We start from the raw sequence: 20480 nt of genomic DNA on the forward strand, positions 1-20480 counted from the left end.
AGGGTTTTAGAGGTCATCGTGATTATTCCCCCTTCCCTCCCAAACCTCTGTTACAAAAAGATATCTGAATTGTTCTCAGTTTCTTGGAGTTTTCAGTGTTTTGCAGTCATGGATACATGCGAGTATAAGACTGTGTGAAGGAATGAATTAGGATAATTTTTTCCTTCTTCGGGATTGAATATCAGTCTTGACTTATCTATAGATTTTGACCTGGTTGAATTCTTATTTCAGTCAGCCTTCTGTGCACTTTTGTACTTCTTCACACTCCTTTTGTGCTTGCCCCAAAGTTTGTCATTTTCTTCTGAAATGTATTTTATGCATTTCTTTTACTAATGGGAAAAGAAAATTGTATACAGATATTGGACCTATCAATATTAATAGGATGGGGGATGTAATTTTCAGCTTCTGTCAGGCTGATGACACCTCTTTGTTATATATACAACTGTCTCTGTGACATTTTTGCTTCAGATGTCATCTAGCTTTCTGAAACGGAACATGAAGAGGAAGAAAATGAAACCCTGTGTCACTGTGTTATTTCTGTGGGTCTTTTTCCCCTCTTTTGACTGTTCATGTGGTGGGTATCTCTGTACTGTTTTGACAGTTCCTGCATTTAGGGTCACCTTTGAGTGGTTGCTTTTTTGAGATGTATGCTGATTAGGCCACTAAGTTTTTATGGTGATATTATAAGAATGTTTTTGGAGTAAACTTCCCTATCATGCTGTATGGCATAGATAACTCTATATACATTTGTCTTGCATCTTAATTTACTTAGAGTTGTAATGACAGCCCTCTTGGATATTTTTTTTTTCTCAATTTTATTTTTAGGAAATCCTGTATCATTGTGTTGTGATAAGAATCTAATGAATATTACTTTTGTTCACATATTTTCTGTTGCTTTTCTGGGAAGCAACTTGTAGAGAATCTCTGTGGATTTTTTTTTCTCTCTTATTATTGTGGTATGTAGGTAATTAACTTTACTACCAAATAAGAAAACCATTGTGCTTTTTCGTTTTAAACCTATTTTAAAACGAACACTGAAGTTCGCTTTTATGTTGTCAGGCTGGGAGGCACAGGCACCATCAAGGTACCTACCCAAATGAACTCCATCACACAGTTATAATGTGTTCCTTAGCTGACGGTCCCATAAGGGCCACGGGGATTGGAAAATCCTTTTTCCCCTTGGATGCTGCATACTAGAGGAGATGTATGTTGTTGATGGTATCCTGCATTGCATTACCTTCTACTTACTCAGCCTGCTAAAACCAAAGGGAGACTTTCTACTAATTTCCAGAGGCTTTTGCTCGAGGTTGTATCAACAGGGTACTTTGAGTTCTGTTTTCGTCCAACATGCAGATTACCTGAGTTGGCAAAATAAATAACAAGAAAAATTATGCAACTTCTATACTCTTGTAATGGTTTTGGAAGCATCATTTTTCATCTTGCTGCTTGGTGCTTTTTAATATTTGTATATTTAAAATCACTAAGGCAAAAACTCACTTAGTGATAGTGACAAAAACCAGCTTAAATTTTCAGAAAATTTGGACTTCCAAAAGTTAAACCCCTTGGAATTCAGCTAAGTGAGACAAACTAATTGTTGTAAACATGATGAAGCAATACTTAAAAAACCAACCCAACCCAAACCCACTACTGTGACAGTAAGTAGTGTTCAAGGACGTTAACACCAAGCAAACCAATGGTACAGATGATGTGTACTATACTGCTCTAAAATATTATTTGCATTGGTTAGGAGCTCCAACTGTGGTGTGGAAAAAACACCAAAAGGTTAGAACATATTCCTGACGTTTTATTTGCTGTTACTTAAGAGCTCGGCCTGAAGGAATCTTTTCTTTTTTCAATTAGCAGTAATTACAAAAATATACACTGTTCTCGGAGCTCTGACTTCCCCTTGGCTTGATTTAACTTCCTGTATCACCCTGCCGATGCTTTTGTACCACTCCCCATGCTTGATGTGTGCTTAAACTTAGTTTGTCATCTGGGTCAATTACGTCAAAATATTTTCCAATTGAAGTTTCCTCTGCTTTTCCCTTCAGCTCTTGGCTGTGGCAGCTCAAACAGATTCATGAGGCTCGGAAAGGCGGACTGCTTTGCTTTGGGGAGAACTGTCACTGGGGGATAGTTTAGCCTCCTGATGGGGATTTCAGTGAGCAGAAGCATGAAATAAGAAAGCTTGGTGGCTGTGACTAGCTAAGCAAAACATTTCAGGTGAAAAATGAAGCAGAATAGTGGTTTTATGAGAAACTCCAGCAAACATTTGATAAAATTGCCAAAAAGATCCATAGTAACACATTTACAGTAACTTGTTGGTTCATTAGCAGGTAGTGAAACTGTATTTGAAAAATTTGTTTAATATTTTTTACAAGGGATAGCAATTGGAGATACTTTAATGAACTCCTTTGATCTTGAGCTATCTGCATGTTTTACTCAACTAAAATTAAAATAATAAATTCATCCATTCTACCATAAGCTTCCCGAAAGTGAATGTTCCGGCAGAAAATGATTCAAAGATAATGCCATCTCTCTTTCCTTGTCCCTTCTCAATTACTTTGTAAGATCAGTTTTTCTTATTGCTTAGTTTCCCTCTCTCTCTCTCTCTCTCTCTCTCTCTCTCCAAGTTGCCATGGGTTTGTCAGCAATCGGGTAAAAGTAGCAATTGCGGAATGGGATGTTGCTGGAGGGCTGAAGTGTCCGCATCCGAATGCATTTTTCAGTGTGGATGGCTAATTTTGTGCCATCTTGCTGCGTGATTTTTGATCCCACGTGGATACTGCCCTGATGATGCCCAGCCTGCTCCTAGACAGTGTAGTGGATGGCAGCTGTTTAGCCTATAGCCAAAAGCGGTAGTGAATAGGAACGGGTGCTGAAAATCCGTGATGAACAGGAATGACTTGCAAAGGGATTTCTCAGTGGACCAGGGAGGTGAGCGGGATGAGTTACTTTTAGATCTACTTCAACTCTGTCACGATAGAATTTCGCCTCTGACTTGATACTGCTGTGTCTGTGCCGGTGCCGTGCTTTGTAAGCCTGCAAAATCAAGGTAAATTTGAGTGGCAACTGTGCCCCAGTGCTGAAGAGGGCCCTCTCTGAAGGCACTGGTGCATGCAGTGAGTTTAATTCAATGTTTCCAGTCAGTTCACTTCACGCTACAAACACTGGCTTCTGTATTGTGTAAAGAAGCCTCAAATGGGTGTCATTCAAGTTTGCTAATCAAGGCAGATGGCAAACAAGTGAATTCTGAGGCGTGCCAATAAAGCAAAGTGGGTATTATATTTGCCTTCACAGTTTGATTATGCTGCTTTTGGACTGCAAGGATTGAGGATGACAGTTTTTTGCCAGCCTACTCCCTTAGGTACTTCGGTGCCTACAAGCACCTGTTGAAATTGAGTTTTTTAAAACACCAGACAGGTGTCAACAAGTTTTTAGTGTCCTCTAGAATGCAGGGCAGAGGGAGAGGAAGCGATTGAAATGGTGCATGGTGTTCAGCCTGGAGTTTACTTGGGCTGAGAAGCTGGGAGTAATGCCGATTAAGTCATTATACAGCACTGAAAGAGAAGTAGGCTTTATTCTTAATAAGCAAATATAATGCGTTTTCTGAGCAAATATTTTTCTATGTAGCGTAACCAGTTACCGAATCACACATGTACAACATTAGAAATAGCCTTACTGTTAAAATAAAGGAAGTCTCACTGTTTATCTTGTTAATTCTCTTTCCTGCAGCCAGCCTGAGTTGTGTGTTGCTTTGGTTTGACTGTGGTAGGGAAGGGACGGCAGTTTGCTGTTGAGATTACAGTATTAAAAAACTAAGTAACCAAGTTCTGCGTCTCTTCCAAATCAGTTAATGTTGCAAAATGCTAGTTTTAACTCCGTGAAATATGCACTGGTAGGGGTGCGATTGAGCTTCGCTCCTCTGAGCTGGCTGTCTGCTTTCCTCCTGCGGTCTGATGAGAAATTAGCACATCAGAGTGAGGTGCATTGCATCTGCGATGTAGACATCTGTCCAAATCAGTTAGTGCGAATGTCTGTCTCAGATGCAGATGTCTGAGTGTGGGCAATGAACATTGCCCTAGATGCACATTGTAAGCAGTTGAAAACTAATTTTGGTGTCCCTTGTCTTTTTTTTTTTTTTTTTTTTTTTGAAATTCAAAGTACAGAGCTCGGTTTCTAGATACTTCATTTGAAATTAAATATTATTACTGATCATTTCTGCTTTGAACATGGCAAATAAGGAATTGTGCATTATCTATTGTAGGGTAATAATCTGTAGGATATGATATAAATTCTCTAATTACTTGGATTTTCAAAAATATGAATCGTACTGTATGGCTAACATAGTTTAGTGTTTCTGTGTTAGAGCTCAGAACCTCCATGTCAGGTTATGGTAGTATTTTTGAAGAGAGTAGACAGAGCTGTATGCTGGAGAAATCTGGAGCTGTGTCCATCTGGTTCAACAAGCATAAGTGCATAGCTTAGCTGATTGTCAAAATAGTAAAAAAGTTATTTATAGAGGCAAGTCACCAGCTAATTTTCCTATCAGTTAAAAGTCCCTATCCCAGTATCTTCAGGTGGAAAAAGTCTGCAAGTGGTTTTAAGCACTACTTCGACAAATTAATGATACTCTTTAACTTCAGGGATACCAGATGTTCCTCTTGCAGTTTAAAAACACTTTAAGAATTTAAAAACACTTTGAGAACTTCTGTCATAACCATGTGTGCACAAACTTATCTCATATTGCGGCCTGTATACAGGGGTTTTATCTTTTGTGCAGTTAATCTTACAAGAGCTTATTCTGATAATATTTTACATATAAGGAATTTTCTTTTTTTTCTTGCTTTTTTATTTAAAAATAAAAAATCAACAGAGGAGAAAAATCCACACACAATCCAGACCATAAACAAGTGGAAGGTGTCATGATAAAGGGGGAAGTATCTTGTAAACGAGGATGGGGTAGTCTTTAAACAGAGCATACCTGGAAACTATCTCTACTTTGAGGCTGAATAAACAAAACTCAGCAGTATACAGTGGGCCTGAATTGACCGATTTTATACTATTAGTTTATTATACTATTAGCTCACAAATGGTATGCTTATCTGCATGGCTAAGGTACAACTTCTGCCAATTTCCTGCTCCAAATCTTCTGCTGGTTTTGGAGTCACTGTGCAAATGACCAGAAGGAACAGGTTTAATTTCTTCACATCCCTTCATATGGAAGATGGCTTGTTGCAGAAGAAAACAGAGCTGCGCATCATTACGCTGCCATTTGTTACTAGCACCTCTTGGTCAGTATATCAACAGCTATAAGCAGCTTTTAAAGGAATCATTGTGCTCATCTCTGGGCCAAAAATGATGTTTCAACAAATGTTAACCTGCGGACAAAGTTGAGCTCATGTAATTTGATTTTTTTAAAGCATTAGAAAAGCATTGAAAAATAAAATAAAAAAAAAAAAAAAACAAACAAACCACCCTTCTGGTGTTTCTTGAGTGGCCTCCAACTTCAAAGCAAACTTCCTAAAAAGAGAAGGCGAGCTTTGTGAAAATTGGAAACCATGTCAGCTATTGGCAGGTGACTTTGTGGTGGCATTTAGACTGCCTGTCATGCAAATCTGTCTTTTGAAAGAACTGCTGTCAGTCTCTGTTAAAGACAGCCCATCTGCAGACAGGGTAAAGGCAGAGGTTCAGCTCAGGTGGGGACCAGAGCTAAGCCAGTTCACTTTCTACATCCAGTTTCTTTGAACATTCCTAGTTTTTGTGTTGTGGTTTTAAGTGTTTGCATGAGATGAAATGTATACCAATTCCTCCTCTTCTGTAAGTGCTTTCTCTTACTTTAGAGTCTTTTCCTTTATTACCATGTAATAAGAGTTCAAAGCTGATGGCAACAAAAGCCATCGTTCTGAATGGCAGTTTTGGTATTGGCCATGAGTGGTGAACTAAGAGACCTTCCAATCAATTTTTATGAAAATTCTCCATGAAAAGAGGTCATTAATACATAGTGGTCTTTCACCTGGAGTGGCTGCTTAATGAAGAGAAAAATGGAGAAAAACTTAATGTCAAAGCTTACAGCAAAACCATGCATTCAAAATAATTCTCTTTGGAAACATTTTAAACAGTATTTATTGCTTTGATGTTGCCTTGATCATATTTTAATGTTTAATTAAAAATAAAACTCCAAGCATCTGAAATTATATTGTACCTTAAAGCTCAAAGAGAGTAGTTTTGGTTTTGAGGATTTTTTTTGCTCAGACAAAAGAAAAGAAAATGTCAGGCTATTTGATGTTGTGTCATACTAGAGGAGTACACTATTGGCACTGATGTATATGGTGTTGGTTTCCATGAGAATACTGATGTGAATGAAGATTACTTATGAGAGTAAGGGCATGAAAGAGAAGGTCCACAGGCTCCAGGAAAAAGTTAGTAAAAGAAATCTGTAATTGTAGGTAGAATCTGCAGAGGTTTCTCAGTGTGTCAGCTCAGTTTAACAGAAAGCTAAACAGAAAGAGAAGAGTGTGCTCTCATTCCTTAAGGATTTGATAGGCCCATGCTATCGGATTCCTCATCTGCACTGAAGGTGATGAATGGCAAGGGCCTGGAGCAGCTGGGTGCTGTCTCTTTGAGCTGCAAGCCCGTTCTGCACAAACTGCTGCACGCTCCACCGTGAATAGTAGGAAGAGGCTTTGTGTTTCTTTCTTCCCTTTTTTTTTCGTTTTCTCTTTCTTTCCTGCCTTCTTCAATTATGCATTTGAATAATTCTGTTTCCACGCAAGTATCCAACAGATTCAAATTTTGAAGTTGTTGAAGGCCTGCATCTGACACTTTAACTTTAGCTACTGCTGCAGTTGCTTTAAGGGTGGATGTTGATGAAAGGAAGCAATGCTAATTGCATCATTTTTGTTTCCTATGGGCAACGCATGCAGCACTCTTCCAACCCTTGCACGATTGCTTTTACTTGTGTGGTACATGAGGTCTGGCTACAGCAGTATCCTACTTGTTCCTTTGCATAATGGACAACTCTGAAAATAAATAAAATAGTGGCATAGCCTGGATGCTTTGCTGATATCAAATAACTGGTGCTTTTCTTTTTAGAGTATATGTTTTTCCCATACATAAACGTAGGTACTTACCAATGGTGCCAGTGTCAAGGTAAAGTCAGTGCATTAACTGTTACTGCAAGATTGAAAACAAGTGTGGAGAGGGGAGACTGCAAAAATCAGTGTGCTGCATTTTTAGAGTAATGAATCTGCATTCTACTGATCTGGGTATGAAGTCCAGACCATCCCCTTCAAAGAGGGGTTATAACAGAAGCTCTGTCACTGTCAATGTATAAATGTGGAACTGCCACACATTCTTAATTTTAGCATATCTGCTGTTTATAGCTGCCTTACCGCTCTGAGCCGAGCATTACCTGAAGGTACTTGCAGCTGTGAAGCATAGGAAGGTTGTTCATCCTTCTTCACAGTTCGAAAACTGTAGTTTCTGCTGGTGAAATTACGAGGACACCTGTTCCCTGGAAAATAGATTAAAGCCACTGGCACTTTTCGTTCAGGGCAGGGGATAATCATCGTTGGTTGTGGCTGCAGGTCAACGGTGATGCAAACCAGGCTGAAGTCAATGAGTCATTACCAATCCCATGAGAATCTTAGTCCCATTAGAAAGCATTATTTAAGCAGCGTATCCTACAGGATATAGCAGAACAGAAAATAACACTGAGAATTCTCCATTGTTTTATACTTATAATTGTAAATACTTGTTCAGGACTTGAACATTGACCCTGTGGTCTCCGGTGTGTTCCTAGTGGACAGGGCTGTGGGTATAAACAGGCACTGCGGCAGCTGGCACTAATAATTGTGCTTGGCAGTCTCGGCAGAGAGGAGGAGGAAGAAGACGAATGAGCTAAGACACTGAACAGCATTCTCACTGGGGATGGAGTGCTCCATGGATGGGTTTCAGATGTGCTGCTATGGCAGCTTCTTTGTTCTGGACCTGCAAACTGTCAAGTTCTAAGAGGCACTATTAAACATTGGTTTAGGTCACTGTTTTGGTGCTTGGCTACACAGGATGCACGTTGAGAGCGCAAGTAAATGCTCTGTGTAATTCATCTTTTTGGCTGCTTTGCAGACCCCTTGTTGCTGTTGTTGAGACAACTTTTAAGAACCCCAAAGTGTTTATTTTTTGGTTAATTCCATTTTGCATGAAAGTACTATGAAAGTATTATGATGAGAGAACTAACCTACATGCATGCACAGTGCTATGACACATGGATGTATAAGTAGAAGGTAAGTCTAAAAATGCACAAATAAGACTTGCAAATGACAAATTATCAAAATTTCTTGTAACCGAGCATCACTAATGAAGCACTGGCAGATTGTCTCAGTCATTTTGTATGTAAATGTAATGTGCTTTTGAAACTTTTTTTTTTTAATTTTGCAGGGACCTGAGCTGATGAATAAATATGTTGGTGAGTCTGAACGAGCCGTGAGAGAGGTGAGAAAGGGCAAGCTATACATAAAGTTATATATTAAACCATCTTGGCATTCAAATTCTCTGTTTAGAAGGTTACATTTAAACTTTCCAAAAAACCTCCTTCTACTTTAAATTTTAAAAAGAAAAGAAAAAAAAAAGAAGCGGAAGGGATATTTTGTGTTCTTTAATTTCTTCCTGCATCGGCCTAGTGATGCATGTCAAATTTGGGATCCAGCTAGCACCTTTCACTATAAGCCTGCATCATGCAGTATCATGAATAAGTTCTAAAAAGGTCTGTTGTTACGGTTTTGTTTTTTTTTAAAAAAAAGAGGACAGGTCTTATGTCTGTTCGGTGATGCTCTGTAGCTTTTGAGGTGTGCAGGTGGTGATAGCATTCTGTAAAAATTTTCCATCCCATAAAACTGAGTGCTTCATTGTTGTTTTTCTAGATCTTCAGGAAAGCCAGAGCGGTGTCTCCTTCAATTCTTTTCTTTGATGAAATAGATGCCTTGGCAGTTGAAAGGGGAAAGTAAGTAATCCCGTTACAAAAATCACAGACATTATCTTCTGATAGATTACTCTTACATTGTGCAATCACAAGTGTATTACCTTTCTAGAATTATTTTATTAAATGTATTCATTCCACATGCAGAAGGCTAGAACTTGTGACTTCTACTCAAGCGTATTTAACTTGGCATAAACAGGTAAGCTGGTGGAGTTCCTCCTTTCTCATCTCATTAGCAGGAATGATTCTACTGGTTCTCATGCCCTTTGGCTGTTTTCTGTGGGTTTAGCTTGCATTTATTTCTAGTAACTAACTCCTTTCTTTTCCCAGGGTTGTTGCGCTGGCCTAATATAGTGTTTCTATCAAGCAAACAATATGATCGTATGCTATATTACATGAATTTCCAAGGAGACTACTCATATGCCTAAATTTAAACTTACATATAAACATTTCACTAGACTGGGAAAAACTTCATTAAGAGATTTGGGAACACTTATGTCCTTTCATGTGTGACATTAAAAAGGAGTTATTGTGCAAGCAGCTAATAATGTTTTTTTTAATATCCTGCTTTGTCATGGTTCTGAGAGATGTTTTGCTTCTGTCTGAAGGAGGATTATAGCAGGCTTTAGTTGCTACTATAGCATTTAAGATTTGACAGACTCTGTAAGTGTCTTGGGGAATACCTTTTTAAAATAAGGTATTACTTGTTGTGAGCAAGTTTTCTGTGTTGTTTTGCATGAAAAACTATCAAATATGTGCAAGTAGACAGTATTTGTCTAGTTTAAAGGCAACTCTCAACTTCATAATTTTTCTGGAAAAGAAGCTACCTTGGCATCCCTACGGATTCCTTTGTATTGCAAAAAGTGCCATTTATATCTGCAGGAAAGGATAAAAGGTGTCATTCTGATGTTTCAGTGACACAAATTAATTGTTTATGTTATAGGAGCTGGCATCATGTGCAGTATAGAGCTGCCCTGTGAAACTGCTAATAATTGAACACATTTTCTGTTGAAAACTCAAAATCTGATAGAAGATGTCTTCATCAGCATCCTTCTGATATGCAATGTATGCATATGTGAAAATTGTAAGCTTCCTAGAAACACTAGCCACCCTATGGTATGCACTGAAACACCTGCCTGCTTATCACAATACAGAAGTTGCAAAAATGTGTGCTGGAATCAAGCCAATGGGGGGGGAATATCTTCCCCTGCTACAATTCTTAGTGTGTTTAGCCTTCAGAAACACCACTTCATCAAGATAAAACCAATTGGAAGAATAAGCCATAGTACATTTTAATCAGCCTTTTCACACAGTGCCCTAGAGGTGTTGAGTTTGTTTGTTTGCGTGCTTTATTGTTTTAGGGAGTAAACAACCCAATTTTACCTTACCTGAAACTGTCTGTGGGGGGTAGTAGGCCTGGCACAGCTTGCTGAAGAATGTGGTATGACCTGCTGCAGTAGTGTTGTGCTGGAGACATCTGGTTTTGGAGCTTTAAAAAGAACAGGGTGGGACACACAAATATTTCATTGTCAAATCTGAACCAGATGGGAGGTAAAATATGTAGCAGAGTTCTCATAAAATTCATCTGAAATTAAACGGTGTAGGAAACCAGACAAGGCACTTATTAGAAATGGCCTTTTTTTACAGGCTGACTTTGCACAGTAGGAATTTGCAAATACATTAGAGATGCTAACGATTTGTGGCCTCTGGAGATCCATTTCCTGTACTATTACTAACCATGCTGGAGTTTTCAAGGAAACACCTGTTTATATTGTCTCCCTATTCCCTCTGTTGGTTGAATTAGTTTTCTCTGCCTTGGCAGTGAAAACCACTCTGTGATACAGCTTTGTAAAAGTTTTTCCTCTCAGTTTAAATCCTTGTTCGGATGTCACGGGATATCTGCAGAATGTGCTGCATCCCAAATCTCTGGGTCCTAACAGGACGTGTCCTTAAGTTATGAGAGTAGTTTTATGCATGGTTCGAATCTGAAATACAGATGTGAAATAACATTGAGTAATTGCTTAATGCTTTTGCTCTTCAAAGCGCTTTGCCAAGTATTCATTAACCCATTTTTACTTATTTAGATTTTAATAAAGCTTGTGGGTTTAAAACACAAACATTTGGCTCTCAACCTTCTGTAGAGATCACTAAACAATCCCTTCTCATCAGCAGCCACATACAAACTAATAGACTTTGTAATTACTTATAACACAGGTAGATCAAGAAAGCTAACGAATTTTCTTGTTTTCACCATTCAATATGTCTCCTTTGCATCATGTAGTGGAGTCTCTGTCACAGCACAAGCCATTGCTCCACAGCAAACACTGTAGCTGCATTCAGATATGCCAGTTTTATTTATTATATGTTCCCAAGCCGTAAGTCCGTAATTGTAATACATCTAACACTCTACCTAATGTAACTGTCTCGTGTGGCAGTTTTCTTTTACAAAATGTATTTGAGTGTGTGTTTATTAGTTACAAGAAATAATACTTTGAAGTCAGCAAAAATTATATTAATTGACATTGTTCAGTGTCAAAATGTGTTATTTCTGAAAAGATTTCTTATCTAGCCTGCTTAGAAGTTCCACATGTTTTATCTACATGAATTAAACTCCTGGGGTTTTCTTCTTGTGAGTCCTCACCCCCCCCCTCCCAATTTTGCATGTAGGCAACAAACTAATATGTATTAATCAAAGAATTAAAACTGTGGGCTGGATACATACCAGCCTTGAAGAGAACTTACAAAAGTTACTGAAGAAAGTAGTTCAGTGTAAACAGGAGTTACTCGATGGAGAAGTCCGGAGAACCTTGATGCAAGATGAGAGGGTGGTTCTGAATGGACATCAGTTTCCAACATAGTAGTGAGGACAGATAAAGATAATTTGACTTGTATTCATTCCTGCATTTTGTTCTGTTATGCTGCAGTTCTAGTTCTCTTGGAAGATTTTTTTTCACTTTCTGTCTGGTTTATGTTGAGATGTTAGAGGAAGTTTAGAGAGAATTGAAAATAAAAAGTTAGGGGCTGAATGGACTGACTATAAAGAAAAAGTGAGACATTCACTATAACTGATTCTAAAGAACAGATGATAAACCTGCGGAAGAAAAGATGGTAGAAGGTTAGAGGTGTCATGAAGAGTTTTGAGTAGGAAAAATTCTGCCAAACAGAAAGGCTTTTGGTAGAGAAGTCAGTCATATGGGAGAAGCTTCAGCAACATACTACTTGACATCTTTCAAACAAAACTGGCGTTTCATGGATTAACATGCAATGGGGAGCAGTCGTGCACCAGGAGTGGTGAACTACGTGATGCACAGAGCCTTTTCCACCGCTCTGTGGTTCTAATTAGCGTTTGCTTCCACAAGCAGGTTACGACTTTTTTTCTTTCTCCTGACTTTTGAAAGATGTTGTTATGACTTTTTATAGGAGAGACTGTGCTGAAGCGAGACCTGTAGGACTGGTCCAGATGAGGAGGAAAGTTTGCCTCTCAGTAATCCCTTCCCCGGACAAAGCTTGAGAGGCTTTACAAATTGCACAGCTGCAAAGAGTTATGGGTAGTTGTTATCCCTTGGTATCCTGACCATGTAAAACCTAATTCTTCTGGCCATTAGAGGTTGCCAAGAGGGAAATGGCTTGATAATTAGACTTGAAAGTGATGAATGAACATGGCTCTGTGTAAATGCAGCACAGACAGTCTGTTTGCTGAACTTAAGAAATCACTGTGCTTTGGAAATGGGACATTGTTTATATAAGTAGGATTTTTAGGATTTTTGGGCAAGAGACATATTTGTTCCTTTTCTTGTTTTTCAGAAGCAAAGCGTTTTCCCCTTTAGCTGCAAATCTTTGTAATGTAAGATGGGGAATGTTGTAGACTGATGTGAAAGACACCGATAAATTCCATTTTCAAATGGAAAAAAAAAAGACAAGGGACAAAATCAGTACCTTGCATTTGACTTGTGGAGGCCAAAACAAGTTGGTAGATGAATAATGCTGACCTTTTCAGAGTGACAAAGCAAAGGGACTTTGGTACCAATCTCCTGAAACTACAATATTATGGTGCTTTTCCAGGGAGGTATGTTATCCTGTACGCTGGCGGGGAGAATAGATAAATAGATAAATAGATAAATTCCTAAGCCACAATTTAAAATGCTCAGAATCTCTGAAAGATGTACTGTTTTCACTTTAGGTATTAAAATATTTGCAGTCTTAACTTTTGAGGCCCTCAGGCTTGTAAATGAAGCAACTTCTCTTCTGTACTATGCCACCTCTGCTTTTGACAGGGACCGTGATGTTTTCAAACCAAGCTGCCTGTCTTTCCAGAATATTTTAGCACATGTACTGTATACTTTAGTGCGTATTACACTGTACGCTTGCACATACATCGCATTTTTGTATCTATGCAAATTCCCTGATGTAATCAGCAGCCTCTGTCGTGAAGGAGGTCAATGTATTGCATCCTAGCAGTGAAACCTACACGCTGGACCCTGCAGGGACAGAGCAAAGTCGTATTAGGTAGGATAGAGGTTCTCAGCAGAAAACGACCTTGCACAGGGTAGATTACCAGTATTAGAGCTGGAGGAGGTATTGTCACCCTAATATTACTCGTGCAAAGGCAAAAGAAAGTGAACAAAGAGTACATGGAAGAAATGGAGTTTCCCTGAGCTGTATACTTGTGTGGTGAGGAGCCCGATTCTAGCAGCGGGCTGTGTTAGGCAAGGAGCTTTATGTTTCTGGCTGATGTTGGCACTGCTTGTCCCTGAATTGGGGAACATCAGCTGATTCCCTGCAATATCTGAGCTGTGTTTGGATGTGATAGAGGGTTGAGGCATTCAAAACTTTTGTGACTGCTGTCTGAATTCTTTAAAGTTTTGGAACTTGGTATCCAAATAGAAATATTGTCTGGGAGAAAAGCTGCTTGTCCAGTGCCAGCTTTCTATTTTAGGCCTAGCAAGGAGTGGTGCAAAAGTAAATTTTTGAAATTATTTAATTGTACAGTAAAGCTTGTAATGTATTTTGGAATAGCAACTTTAACAAATAGCATTACCCGCAGGTTGTGTGTATATACAATAAATGTCTGCAATCCCTTTAGTTTTAAACTAAAACTCGTTAACACTTCTTGTCTAGCAAGAATCCTTTATCATAATGTGTTTTAAATTTGTTTCTTTCTTTTTGTTTGAAAAACCCAATAATCTGTAACTGTGCCAGCCTGTATTATAATTCAGACATTTGAAGTCAGTAGAGACTTTCATTGGCATCAGTGGAAGCGGGACTGGATCTGTACACCCTTTTCTTGAAGTCGTTCAAGTGCATGGATAAATGTGCAGTGTTTAGAGGGACTAATCAAGTCTGTTAATGTCAATAAGCCCATTCTGCAGTGCTTGGGAGTGCTGTGGCAAAATTGACCCGCAGCAAGGTGCTTCAGCCAAAGACAGGAATTTGAGCCTCTGTCTGGATTCCTGCCAGAGGCCCAGTTGAAACAGATGCAAGGGTTAGAGGGGTCAGAAGTGGGCATATGTGTTGGCCATTTCAGTTCCCAGTATGGTGTTGGCTAAAAAGTCAGTTTACCCGCTCTAAATGGGCCCAAGCAGGCTACAACTGCTGGTGGGGTTAGGTCTATAATGATTGAAGGTCTTGCCTTATTTTATTTTAATTTTTTTTCATTTTAAATGAGATACAAAGGGAAAATAATTGTAATTAAAACTTACAAATGAAACTTATTCCAGATGAAAGTGAACCTCTTACACTTAAATATTGTTATAATGAAATGAAATCCAGTCCAGCTAGTTACTTCTAGGGCTGTAATACTTCCAACTTAAACTGTACTTGCTTCCCTGGTAGACATGATTGATTACAGTTTTCAACTTGATTAACTTCCAGGAATGTACACAGAGGAGAAATGCTGAGGAAAACAGAAAGAAAGGAAATGGGAAATTTACTGTGCATCAGGTGTGTGTTTGGGTTTTTTTTTTGTTTTGGGTTTTTTTTTTAAGGCAAAGTCAGTGTTAACAGAATAGGAGAACTCTTAACATTAGCATCCTTCCTGTTTCAGCTAGACGGTGATGCCAGATGAAAGCAAGGTCTAAGTCCATCTTTCATGGACGTGCGTCTGGAATTAGTTGCAGGCAGATGGAAATGGATGATGGATCACCGTCTAGGTGCTTAAGGAGTTGGAGATGTGCTTGGGGAAAGCCCTCTGGAAGAGAGCCTGTTCATTCCAAACCCATCTCAAACTGGCTCCTTTCCTTCTTTTCTCTCTTTTCATTGCATTTCACTTTTCTGGGCCTACTTCACTAACTCCTGGAAGCTGCAACAATAAGAAATTTGGGCAAATGGAAGAGACTGGTTCCATGACCGTGGAGGGTTTATGCAACGGTCTATAGGCCATTTGTTTCTAAGTCACCTGCTGACAGCTGAGCGCTGTTTCCTGGTTTCACAAAGCTCATCTCTTTTTAGGAAGCTTGCTTAGAAGTTGACAGTCACTCAAGGAGTACTAGGAGTTCTTTTGTTTTTCTATGCTTTTCTAATATCTTAAAAACCAAATGACATGAACTGCACTTAATCAATGAATCGACAGTTGGCAAAATACCATTTTGGCCTGGAGGTGACCATAAAGCTAAGTGTTCTACCCAGTCTCCGAATTTCCCTCTGAATTTTCCTTCTGCAGTACTTGGATTTTGCTCTTGGGGAAACAGGGAAGATGTGAAACAATATAGCGGGTAATAGCTGATACAGGTGCACACAGAATACGACAGCATCTAATTGTAGGGTGCTGATGGAGGGAAGGGTTTAGGATTATCTTCTTTCAGCGTTTTTCTGATGACACAGGCAGGAAAATTCCCTCCTATGGGGAAAGTTTATTTTAGCGCTGAAGAGGTTTGGGTTTTTTTGTTTGGGTGTGTTGTTTTTTTGTTTGTTTGGTTGTTTTTTTTTTTGATGAATAGCCAAAATATTTAACTGATAACATACAAGATTTGCATGCTGTATATCTCCCCTAGACTTTTTAATAACATTCAAGCCTACAGTATCTGTAGTAGTTTGAATTAATAATATGCACTGAAGTTGTACCATACGTGTGCAAGAAGTTAATTTGGCCCAGTGTTTTAATGATCGCTTAGGCCTAGGTATGCTTGCTATGCCTTTTTATTTTATGAAATACTTCTGTTGTTATGAGTGCATGTACACAGAGGAATCAATTAGTAATTGTGCATAACAGTTTTGCAACTCAAAACAGGAATTGTGCTTGTAAGCAGAAATAAGTATGTGGTGTGATTTTGAGGGGGAGAAGGAAAACTGCTATAGGGAAAAAATAATGATATTTGCTGCTTATGTAAACATGCATGTCTCTGTAAACCTAGTATATTTAGTAAAGTTTGGGTTTTGAAGCCTCGGTAATATTCAAGGGAAACAAAGCTAACATAAAGGCCCACTCTGCTATCTTTAGATATAAGAATATTCTGACTGAATTACTATTTCAGCAGGGTGTATCTGTGTGGAAGGACCTGCTTTTTCTAACTGGCCTGGCAGTGTCCATTCTGCTGGACAAATTGGCCTTCTGATAGAATTTTTGAGTGAAATTTGCTATCTGGGAAGATGCTGCAATTATTATTTTTCTGGTAATGCTATTGGAGTAGATTTTTTTTTTTTTTTCCCTAATGCTGTGGAAAACTTTGAACTGCCAAAGCTATATTTCAACAGAGTTTGTGAGGGAAGGAAATAAAACAGTGTGACAGTTAATTACGATCGCAGCAGTTGGACTGAGAAGACGGACTTGGCAGGTACTCCTTGCTGACAGGTTACCCCTGCAAAGCCCTGACAGAAATGTCAGACTCAATAAAAATCCTTCAGACTGTGCGAGCGAGGCGACTCTTGCGTGGGAGTGTGCTGGCAGGGGGCTTTGGTATTTCAGGAACCTTTTACCTCGGTAGTTTGCAGAGAAGCAGAGAGTCCTGCCAGAAAGGTCTATTTCAACCTATATTAATTTTTTGATACCAACCATTTTGTCATGTCAATGAGTTTTACATGTGTTTTGATATGAAATTATTTCCAGAGATTCCAGTGAAGGAATTATTTGAGATGATAGCACGTCCACAAGTATTTTTAAAACCCGTAAATTTTGATTATGATTGCAATCCTTTTGCTAGAGGGAAAAGAAAATAATAAAGGCAGCTTTTATCTGTATGTAAATCTTGCCTGATATGACATTTTGGAAGAGAAGGTGGGCTCTACTCCCTTCTCACAAAACCTGTGTTATAGATTTCAGCTGTGTGGAGATTAATCCCTCTGCAGTAATTTATCCTGGATACTTCTCGTGAGGTCTGCCTCTTGGACCTCGTGGATCTGCCTGAGATAGGGTCTTCTGTACAGAAATGGGGCTTTTCAGGAGAGAGGCCCTCCCAGACTTCCTTCTGCTTTTGTAGCTTCACAGTTGCTGTGAATTTAAGAGTGCTCAGAATGTTATTGGATGAGTATTTCCTGCATTTGCAGGTCTACAGTTTAGCAGTATAACTAAATTAAGGTCCTGATTCTGAAGCTCAGGTGTTCAGACAGGCTTCAACGCCATTCAAATCAGTGGTGGGATGGAGAGTCAGTGGTTCTCCCTTACAGGATTTAAATCATGATTGAGACTTAAATACATTTTCCAATGAAAATGACATCTGGTGTTCTGAAAAAACATTAATTCTATTGGCTTTGGAAGTGTTCTAGGTTGTCAGATGATGCAAGTGTACGTTTGCATTAGCTTGTGGTGGTGATGATTACCAAATTTCATCATGATGTGAAACTGTAATAACTGCATTCTCAGATTGTTTTTAGTTTTCAAATATTAAAAAATCTGTTAGATTTGGGGGGGGGGGGGAGAAAGTTAAATAAGTAAAAATGTACAAAACAAGAAGTCAGTTGCTGTCAAAAAAATGCCTGTAGCAGGAAGGGTAACAGAGTTAAATCTGGTGATTTCATACATCTGGTTATGTCCGGAAGCAAAATCTCCTTGACTTGAAAAACTATATAAGCTAGTGAACCGTATGTACTCAGTGATGCAGTGATAGAATCAGGCTGCGGTTGCTTTTATATCCTTGGGAAGAAGTATGAGAGTGGCTTAAGATGTTCAAGGGGAAATGATGGTGCCCACTGAGATCTGAATACGTCTGGTTAGAACTGTCACTGGATGAGGCCAAAGGAGGTAAAAGAAAAGGTGCTATGGAGACCCTTCACCTGCTATATTGAATTTGGAGTCTCTCAGTTCCATCAGACAAGGCAGGAATTAATTCGAATTAATTGTGAGGCTCTGGTACACTGTAGAATGCATGTTTTATTCTGTAAAACTGCGTATTGGAAATGCCTTTAGCTGAAATAAAATACCAAGAACGGGCTTTCTTTTCCATATTCACCTTCAATAGTCTGCTTTAATCCATGGATAGTCTTACCTGACGGGCTTTTGCCGTTCAGGAAGCTTCTCTGATGGTTAAATGAAATGCCTGCGCAGGAGCATGTGTGTGTGTGTCTGAGACTGGTGGGACACTTGCAAGATTAGCTCACATATCACACAGGGGAGGATATTTGGCTCTAACTAAAGTAATAAACTAGTAAGCAAACACATTTTTTGCCTTTAAAACTCCTTCATTGAGGATTTCAAAGAAAAGAGGGGTTGGCAAAAAGATTAAAATAACACACGGCCTCCAGACTGATGTATTTCATTAGGGCAACACAAGAGATTACTTGAAATTCTCAGGCCCTTACAGAGCAGCCAGATTCCTCTTTGCTCACACGTTTTTTTTATTTTGAGGTTTCGGGTACTTCTGGTTAGGGCACAGCTCTTGCATACGCGCACCAGTGCACACATGGCCCTGCGTGGATTATGTGAGCGGCTTAATTCTGACTGCCTGGATTTGCAGGCAGCGTGTTGACAGGAAATTAGTTTGTACCAGGACGTGCCTTTTGAGGACTATTTCCATGCAGTTGTGATGATGACATCAATGTGCGGAGGTCGGGGCGGGAAGGGGGGGGGACACGACAAGGTTGGAAGTTTGGCTGGAAGTTGGTTTTGGCAGCGCCTCCGTGGGACTGGAGGGTTAATCATAACTTGTTTCTCTGGCTGCCATTTGCGTCAAAAGTCCGGGCACCCTTAATGAACGTTGCCTGTGTTAATTTGAAACCCTTGCTGGGAAATCATGGGAAAATGGAAAAACGCATACTTGCGTGTCACCCTTCAGATTAACAGCTTGGGCAGCGCTAGAGCTCTCGGAGCGCATGGTGCGGCTCCGATGCAGCTCTGAGCAGCTGGTAAAGAGATCTCTCATTGTAAACCTGTGCCTGCTTGTGATTTTTATAGGGTATCCTGTTAAGCCAAAAGCTAATTTGCTATAGAGTCTGTGCTAAAAATGGTGCATCATATAACAGCTTGGTGAACTATGTAAATAAAAGCACTGAAATTGGAAATTCCTGGTGTCATAGGTCCCCCACGCCTCTCTGTTTGATACTATTTTTATTATTCATAGTTTTTGTGTGTGTGGTTTTAAATTTTTTTTTTAGTCCACTTTTAACGGATAATAATAAAGCCCCTAATGATGCACTGGCATTCTTCTTTTCCTCTTCGTTGTTTCAGCAGTGTTATGCCGTCAGTGATTGCTTAAGTGCAATTTTCTGATTATGCCATATTTGCATGAAAGTCTTTGCAATGTACATTCGCCTGTAACAGTGGGGGTTTTCTTTAAAATAAACACTACTTTTTTTTTTTTTCAGTCTGAAGCTTGTAAGAGAAATGTTTATATTGGGGAAAGATGTAATATCCCTTCTAGCCACCTCTCTTCAAAACCAAATATTACTTTGTTTCTTCAAAAAAAAGTTTAGCATCTCCCCCAAAGTCTCCTAGCTGCAGATCATCTCATATAATGTTAACATTTTGGTCCCAGTCTTAAAATTATTTTTTCCTTTGCTTAGCTTTTTCCTGTGTGCAGTCTATTGGGTATAAAGTCGAGTACACGTGAAACTTCAGCAAGATGGGAGGCCTGAATCCCTACTGAGACTAGGTTATGTTACAAAGTTGATTTTAATTTCCTTTAAGCTGTGTCCTTCGGAAAGATTTTACTATCCTTGTCCGACACCTGAAGTGTTTTATCATGTTCAGCCCTCTATAAGTCAATGGGACGGTGACCCGTGGGTATGTTAGAAAAGCTCTGATATCACTTGGGAGTTTCAAATGCGGCTGCAGCAAACCGAAAAGCTGATGACTAGCTAACCCAAGTCCCTTCTCTAATATTTCTTAGCAACCTAAATATTCTGTTAGCCAACATTTATTATAGCTCCTCAAAGATATTTTCCAGACTAGGTCTGATAAGTTAACTGTTTCGCACTGGAAGATTAAAGAACCAGTTGTAGAAAAGAAAAATTAGAGAATTTATTTGGAGATCTATACAGTAGCGCTGGGGTCATTACTGTTGCTTTGGTTCTGGGACATTTAGGAAGCGCTGTGGTTGCAGGCATGCTGGTGGTGTATGGCAGTGCTGCAGCAATA

The 20480-nt window shown here is 39.2% G+C and overlaps 1 protein-coding gene across 1 annotated transcript in view; it reads left to right on the top strand.

The window, feature by feature from the left end:
* Nucleotides 1-20480, top strand: part of AFG2A (AFG2 AAA ATPase homolog A) — a 198057-nt gene that overhangs the window by 36176 nt on the left and 141401 nt on the right. Inside the window, exons 12-13 of the mRNA XM_082483008.1 lie at nt 8440-8493; nt 8922-9001. Of these exons, the coding sequence (XP_082339134.1) occupies nt 8440-8493; nt 8922-9001 (134 nt within the window). The remainder of the gene's footprint in view (nt 1-8439; nt 8494-8921; nt 9002-20480) is intronic.

The sequence above is a fragment of the Vanellus vanellus genome (assembly GCF_965231255.1).
Source record: "Vanellus vanellus genome assembly, chromosome: 4".
Classification (NCBI taxonomy): Eukaryota; Metazoa; Chordata; class Aves; order Charadriiformes; family Charadriidae; genus Vanellus; species Vanellus vanellus.